Source organism: Nematolebias whitei, chromosome 1 (assembly GCF_014905685.2).
Source record: "Nematolebias whitei isolate Nwh7 chromosome 1, NemWhi1, whole genome shotgun sequence".
NCBI classification, from domain to species: domain Eukaryota; kingdom Metazoa; phylum Chordata; class Actinopteri; order Cyprinodontiformes; family Rivulidae; genus Nematolebias; species Nematolebias whitei.
Window position 1 is genome coordinate 51,079,633 of NC_056498.1, and position 8,262 is coordinate 51,087,894.

The 8,262-nt window shown below is 40.5% G+C and overlaps 1 protein-coding gene across 1 annotated transcript; it reads right to left on the bottom strand.

Annotated features, from left to right (window-relative positions):
- Positions 1-1,134: 1,134 nt before the first annotated feature.
- Positions 1,135-3,129, bottom strand: cfl1l (cofilin 1 (non-muscle), like). Its single transcript, XM_037685087.1, has 4 exons — positions 2,988-3,129; positions 1,929-2,218; positions 1,744-1,820; positions 1,135-1,642 (listed from the first exon to the last, which is right to left on the bottom strand). The coding sequence occupies exons 1-4, from the start codon at positions 2,988-2,990 to the stop codon at positions 1,533-1,535; spliced, it is 480 nt and encodes a 159-aa protein (XP_037541015.1). The 5' UTR covers positions 2,991-3,129; the 3' UTR covers positions 1,135-1,532.
- Positions 3,130-8,262: the final 5,133 nt, after the last annotated feature.

An 8,262-nucleotide genomic window follows, 5' to 3' on the forward strand; every position in this document is an offset into this window, starting at 1 on the left:
CGATATACAAATTACTGCCCCCACCTTCCAACTGAACAGTTTGAAGTGGGAATAGTAGACAGTCTCCCTGAAGGCAGCTTGAGTTTAGCTTTTAAAATAGTCATGACAAGTCTTTACCTAAAAGTATCCAGCCATCTTTACCAGTTTCTGATCATGACAGTCCCATGTCCAGTCACTGCAAGAGGCGGGGGCAACCTGTCCATCACAGGGACACAATCACTCACACCTAGGGACAATTTAGAGCAGGGCTATTCAAACCTACTCAAGGGACGTTCCTGAAAGCCTGTAGCTCGGGATAGACATCCAGTTAAATAATTTAACCAGTTTAGTGATCTTTTTTAATTTTATTGCACTGAATAAAACGCAACAAAACCTACCCCCCCCCCCCCCCCCAAAAAAAAAAAAAAAAAATTTAAGTGAGCCAGATTGAAGTCGCCCGCGAGCTGCCAGTTGAATAGCCCCGATTTTGAGTTGCCAATCAGCCCAACATGCATATTTTTGTCTGAAGGAAACTGGAGATCTAGGTACCAAATCCAATAATGCTCAGTCAGGTCATCTGGAGTTTTTTGTAGAGATGTTTCGCCCTCCATCCAGATTATTGGATTTGGTACCTGGATGAGCATGAACTTTGCCTTGGACCACGTTGGCTGCCTGGAAGGAGTCGACAGGAGAGCCCCCCAGAAACCAATTTTATCTCCAGCAACTGGTTGGTCCACTTGTATACTGCTTGGTGGGGAAACTGTTCACTTCAGACTGAAGCCCTCCAGATAAAGGGTGAAATGTACCAAAAAAATATATAAAAATGAAACCTTCCAGATAGGTTCCTGGACTGGGATTTTAACTGGGGCAACCTGCTCACTGAGGCGCTGCAGCTTTACCACCATGCTGTAAACTTAACTGCTGTTAACAAAAAGACATTTGCAGCCATTTAAAAACCAGAGTTGCTCACTCTTAGGGAGTATTCAGCTCGTCTATTCTACCTCTCCAATCAGTGTAAGGATCTGTCAAGTTCATCCTACAAGAAATTCAGGTCTCTCTTGTAAAGTAAAGTCCTCGAGGCTCAATGGAATTTACCCGTCTAAGGTGGAATGAAAAATTCTTCAAACCATCAAGAAAAGTAAAAATACAAAATGGTATCGTTTCAGTTACTTTATTTGACATTTATCTGCCATTACAGGGAATCCTCCAGTTGAAGTTTCACTTTTCCAGACATCTCTTAGAAAAAAAAAGTGTAACAGTCTAGGAAATACAGATTTTGAAGTCCAGGCACGTTCATTTTTATTAAGTGTAAGGGTACGAGAAGATGCAGGAATTCAATCCATATGTACACAAAAGCAAATTACGGATCAAACGAATCTAAATGTGCTAGTGAAGTGACATTGATTTGCACACAAAAATTTGAATATGAAAGGGCTACTAGAGGGGGTTTGTGTGCCTGGAATGCAAAAAATCAGTTTTATATAATCGTTAGCATTTTGGGAGGGGACATTGCCAGGATCCGCAATTTGAAACAAATTATAGTTTGACCCGATTCAGATACGACAGCCTTCAAGGGTGGTGACATTTGACCCCATTTTGGATGCAAATAGCTCCCTGCTTCCATAATCTGAAAGGTCGTTCATCTGCAGCTCGTGTTTGATGCCTGTGAGGAGAAGAGGGAACAGTTCAAACCCAAAAGTGTCAATTTACATATTGGAAAAGTAATTATTAGTAGAATCTCCAAAAATAGAAGCCCACACATACCCGTCATGACCTTCTTAAGAGAATCTTTAGAGCTAGCATACTGCATTTTTGCCTTGATGGGTGCAGCTTCAGAAGCCCTGACAACGAGAAGTCATTTCACTGCCCACTCAAGCATTTGTTTTATTTAACCAATTTGCAATTTTTAATTTTCTCCAAAGATTCAAAGTAGAAGGATGGAAACTTACCACATCACAAACACCAACTCTTCCTTCTTGCCCGTCTCCTTGGTCTCGTAGTGGCAGTCGTACAGCAGGTAGCGGCACAGTTTCACGTCCAGCAGACTCAGGAAGAACATGAAGACGTCTTGGTCGGCTGCGAAATCTTTTTGCCGGAAGGTTTTATCTATCGTAATGAAGCCTTCAGCGATTTCGAAGGTGACGAGCCTGAGCCGCTCATTTGTGTCGGCGTCATTTTTCACCACTTTCATTTGGTTGATGATGTCCTTCACCTCCTCGCTTACTTTCACTCCAGAGGCCTGGGGGGAAAAACAAAAATTTGGTGTGAAAACACTCGTTTCCCCTCCCCCCAAAACTTAGACTTAAATACTCTAATTTTTTTTTAATTTTTTTTTTAAATATATAAATAAAAACCAAGTATCAAGACTAAATTGGTAAAGTGAGAAAAAAAATCCCTGCAGAAACTTGGAAAAAAAGCATTTAAAAAAAAAAAAAGACGTCTTAGATCCATTCTGGGCCTTCAGCAGACACCATTCACTTGTGCGCGGGCTTGAAGAGAAAGAAGAAGTGAGAAATGAAGGAACAGGAAGCTCTTCAGAACTTAGTGAAGAGTCCAAAAAGCAAAATGTGCAAAAAGTTTGTTTAACTTTATTTTAAACTCTAGAAGCAACATGCAAGGAGTGCTGCCTTCCACAAGCTGCAGGGGCCTGGGTTCTGTCACATTCCACTCATTGAGGAACATGTTGGCACAAGAAAAACCACCCAAGACTCTCTCAGAGCAAGTATGAAGCACGAACAAAGCTCCCTCCATTTTGAAGGCAAACCACACCTTGAAATAAACCTTTTCACAAACACCAGATCAGGTTCTCTCAGTTTTTACCTCCACTTAAGCACCAAAATAAACCCTTCCATATTAAAAAAAATACACTGACAGACAAATGTTACAAGTTTTCCACAAATATTAAAAAAATTATAACAAGTTCATACACATTTCCTTAGTTACACAATTAAGCAGCAGTTTAAGTGCACTTAATAGTGAAACCCTAAAGGAGAGGGAGCGTTACTCACCATTGTGCTTCAGATGTGTGACGGAAACAGGCAGCAGAGAAAAAATGGCAGCAGCAGTCAAAATGCTGAAGGCTCATAAGGAAGAGGAGCAGCAGATTGACTCATATGAAGGAGGAGCTGTGATGAATGAGTGCACCTCCAGGCGTGGAGCCACCCCTTTCTGCGCAGGTGTGACACAGTTGCAGCTGCAACCTCAGCCTCTAATCAAATACCAAACCTTAAACACTGAATTTCTAACTGCTTTCTTTTCTTTCACGGTTTGAGTTTATTTATCACTTTATCCATGTAGAGAAGGCAGAAGTGCAGCGTGTGTATTTTGAAGTAAAGCTCCAGGTGTGGAAGGTGTGATCAGCAAGTAATACCCTTATATGGAAAACAAACCTGTCCAAATGTTTCATCTGTTGCTGAGATGAAGCTCGGTGCCCTTATAAGGTAAAAGGCAGGACGATTTCGTGTCAGAAGAATTTACCTGTTGAAACTCAGACACCACATGACAATGACTAATGAGAATCAGAAGCCAATAATTGGTTCCTAACTAAAAAGTCCTAACACAGACGCACATATTTAATGTTTCAAAAGATACCCTGAGTCATGTGAAGGTTGAAATGTAAGTTTTTCTACAAGTTCTGGAAATAACAAGCAGATGTAGTGAAGATGCAATGTTGCTGATTGTGGAAGAAAAAAGATGAAGTGTTCATCTTAATTCAGTTTGGTGAATAAAACATAAGCTTATCTGAAAAGTCCAGGGGCGGAACAAGGAAATAGGCGGCCCTGTTGACAGAAAGCCCCCTCGTCACTTTAACGCCATACTTTCTTTGCTGTTTGACAGTAACTAAACAAATTTATTTAAGTGCTATAGTATATATATATTTTTTTTAACAAATGCAGTTTTAGCAATGAGTTTTGAACATGTTAAAAACAACTCCGCAGGTCTGAAGGAGATGGAAAACGTTTAGGAGCTACAACATCAAAAGCTTGGTCTCTGGTTTTAAAACTAGATCAAAATATACTTGGAGGGTTTTATTTGAGCATTAAAGGCTCTGATCACTTGAACAGAGGCTCGATAGTTGAATTATAGTGTTGAATGCAGGTAAACTAATGTTTAATCTGTTTATAATTTGACTGATCGCCAAGGAAAGGGTGCAATCACTCATTTGACCTTTGGCCTGTTCTCATCAGCCTTGCTGCTCGGTCTAAATAAAATTCTAAATCAAGATGTGTACCACAGTTTCCAGGACAATATGTGTAGTTCTGTGTTTAATTTACTTTGCTTAGACCTGTCCAAAGTCTTTGATACTGTAGATCATGACGTCTTATGCCACAAGCTCTCAGATATTGGCTTCTCAGATCACACTGTTGGTTGGTTCTCAAACTATCTCTCAGGTCGAAAGCAACGTATTCAACATAATGGTATTTTATCTAGCAACCTAATGGTCACTAATGGTGTGCCACAAGGCTCAGTTTAAGGTCCCACTCTTTTTACAATTAATGTAACGGCAAAACATTCCTGATGCATCTCTATGCCGATGATACTGCTGTTTATTGTCGCGCTAACACAGTTGCCAAGGTTTTCCAGCTTCTACAGTCTGCATTTGACATAATTCAGTCAAACTTACTCCATCCCTCAAACTGGTGCTAAATGCTGATAAAACCAAAGGGATTTTGTTTTCAAACAGAAAGTTGGTGCCAGTAGTTCCACGCATGGTGTTCCTATTGAGTTTGTGGATTCTTACAAATACTTGGGAATTTTGGTCGATGCACATCTCTCTTTTAAGCCATATAATGAAAACTTGATGAAGAACCTGAAATTAAAACTGGGTTTATTTTTCAGAAATAGATCTTGCTTAACTCTGAATGCCAGAAAACACCTTGTAGCTGCTACTTTCCTACTGGCCATTGACTATGGTGACATTATTTACATGAATGCCCCTGCCAGCTGCTTGCAGATGTTGGATGCTGTCTATCATGGCGCGCTAAGATTAATAACTGGTTGTAACTACCGTACTCATCACTGCGCTCTACTCCTTGGTCAGTTGGTCATCATTATCTACATGTAGGTTCTCACAATGGTTCATTTCCATCTATAAATCCCTCCTTGGTCTGCTGCCTTCATACATCTCCTCCCACATGTCTCGTCATCAGTGCAGTTACAGAGTGCACTCTCAGGACATCATTACCTGCAGCGTTCCCTCAGTACGGACTGAACTTGGCAAAAAGGCCTTTTCCTACACTGCCCCTGCAACCTGGAACACCTTGCATCAAGAACTGATGTTGTCCACCTTAATTTCTTTAGGGGATTTTAAACATTTGATAAGGCCAGTAGAAACATCAATGCTAGTATTTTCCTGTTTTAGTATTTTTACCTTGTTTTATGGTACATTGATTTATTGTTTTATAACACTATTTTTATTTTAACTGCATTTTTACTGTAGTTTGTTGTTATTATTGTTATTGTGGTCTGTACTTTCTATGTTCTGTCTGGAACAGGTCTCTGGTAAATGAGTCCTCATGATTCAATGAGACTAACCTGTATAAATAAAGGTTGAATGAAAAATGATTTTTTCTAATATTTCGCAGCTTAAAGAAACACAACAGAAGGAATTTTGTGGTCTGAGCTTTAAAATGTCAAACCTAACAGCACCCTAAAGTATTAGTGAGGAGAGGAAAAAATACTTGTCTTTGGCGATACAGAGTTCAGCTCTTTATGTCAGCCCTGTAATTTAGGTGGAGAACCAAGCCTTTCTTCACAGAATCTATTTTTATATTTTCAGATAGCCTGCCTCGTCATCTCAGTAGCTTTCCTCCCTTTGTGTGGATTTATGGTTTTACAGTCAGATCACACGGCCCCACATCTGGAATACAGCTTCCAAAAATCAGCACACGTCTGAGCGTACCTGCTAACGCTGCTATCGTCTGAGTGAGTGGAACACTGAAATGCCGTTCATGTGTGCAACACAGTCCGCGGGCCGTTTAGGAGTTTACTCATGAGGCCCGCTGGGCAGAGTTTGACCAAAAAGAAACAAGAAAAACATTTTTTTTATTCTTATCTTTGGTGCATAACTGATTAGCTTGTCCCACCTATATGTGTTTTTCCCAAGGACTCTTTTCTGTGGAGTATTACTATTTTATTTAAACAGTTTCAGTCATGGACGTGACACTAAATGTCACCAGAGGCGCCTCTAGAAAACTTTCATGGAGGTGCCCACGTGAAGGCTGCTGATGATCTTGGGGTGGCACACCAAAACCAAAAAAAGTCACAAGACAATTTCACAGGATTATTTTATGCTGTTGTTCAATGTACACTAATTTATAGAAATTTTAAAAATATGTAAAAATGATAGCAATGGCGTTTTTTTTTTTTTTTCCATTTTAGCATTCCCTAAAGAATTCACATTGATTGCTCATTTTCATGCCAGTGTTTAAAAAAAAAAATCTTGTGACATCTATTAATGCTCGGATTATGTGTTGGGGATGACTCTCAACTACTTAAACTCCAAACTTTAACTCCATATCTGCAAATGTGATTGAGTTGTAGAAATTTTTACGTTGGCTAAGGTCAGTTGGAGGTCATAGATAAACAGCACAGTCAATAATTATTTTTCTGAAAGTTTTACTAAAACCAGTCCAGTAGATTAAAAGACGGAGTGGCAAATTTGTAAGCTGCCTTTTCTGCCCCCCACCCTCACCCCATCCGTGGTGCTCCTGACAGGATGTGCTCAGAGTATGTGTTGGGAATGACTCTCAGCTGCTACTACAACAAACTGTTGCACAATATCTGTAACAGTTGTACTGTGAGCTAAGATGGCATGAACCAGGTAGACTCCAACTGTTACTAGTTGTAAAAGTCCATCCAGATGTTACTTTTTGAGTTTTATTAAAATCCATCCACTGGTTCATGAGGTTGCACTTTATGAAATTGTCAACTCAACAGTCTTTCTGGAGCCAGAAAGGAGCAGCTTGATGCAGCTGTTTTAATGAGAGGATGCTGTAGTTTTCCATCACAACAGCTTACATTTGTCCATCCTTCTGCTCAGAAAGTTCTGTTTTTTTCTGAAGCTCCTCTTCAAATTACGCACCTATAAATCTGAGGTCTTGGTTCCCTTTTTGAAACTTTGATGTGAACACTGTTATTGCTGTCACATACGTGGTTGAAGAGTAAAAAAAAAGAGTGAAACTTGCTTCAAAATAAATCAGCAGGGAGAAAAAGCTTTGGAGGAAATGTGTTTCACTGCTGGTTTTAAGGCTCGTCATCATAAGTGTGGTCGCTCTTGTCTATCGAAGCAAACGGCAGCCAGCAGCAACTTTAAAAGTAGCAAAAGAGGAAACACAACCCGGAGCCGTGCAGGGCAGGAAATGACTGCTGCATGGCTCCCTGTGAGCTGAAAAATTCATGCTGCAGCAAGAAGTTTGGCCTCAAGAGACCAGGAACAAACTAAATGTGTGAGAAGCAGGACATCTGCTGGTTTATCACCAGTACTAAACTGAACATCTGCTTTTGTCTTGTCTTACATGTGACGATGAAGCAAAATCTACCAGTAGGTCCAGTGATTAAAGGGAAGTCAGTGATGGGGCACACACACATTATTGTTGTTTATTTGTTTTATAAAATTCCATTTAAAAATTCATGGCAAGTTCTGTAAAATTGGGAAACAATTTTCATTACTAAAACATCCAAAACATCTGCAAAGATTTAGCAAAACAACAAAAAAATCTAGAAACGTTTTGTCTCTCATCCGAGAGACTTCCTCAGTCTGAGGTGCTGTTTTCAGCTCAGTCTCTTAAATAGCACCTTCTCAGAGTGGATCAACCAGTTTTGCTGCTGACAACCAAAACCAGCTGATCACATGCTCAAGAAGGACCATCAGCCTAACGATGGATCATTAGCACACTGATGGCTGTTTACTATTCACAGAGGGCTGAGTGATACTAGCAATCACAGCATTGTAAGAGGGGGACTGTTGAACCCGGAGGCCTCCACCCCTGTTTAATGATGGACGATTTCTTTTCACAAAGATGGCCTCCTTTACTCCTCTCTCAAACCATCGTTCCTCTCTGTCCAGGATGTGAACATCTTCATCCCTGAAAGAGTGACCGCTGGCCTGGAGATGAGTGTAGACCACAGAGTCCTGGCCTGATGATGTTGATCTTCTGTGCTGGGCCATCCTTTTGGCCAGTGGCTGTTTAGTTTCCCCGATGTAAGACTGATCACAGCCCTCCTGACACTGAACAGCATACACAACATTACTCTGTTTGTGCCGGGGGACTGGATCTTTGG

Coding starts and splice junctions, on each gene's coding strand:
- cfl1l (XM_037685087.1), bottom strand. Junction 1,821..1,928: donor GAGTTGGTGTTTGTGATGTG/GTAAGTTTCCAT, acceptor TCTCGTTGTCAG/GGCTTCTGAAGCTGCACCCA. Junction 1,643..1,743: donor TCTTAAGAAGGTCATGACGG/GTATGTGTGGGC, acceptor TTCTCCTCACAG/GCATCAAACACGAGCTGCAG.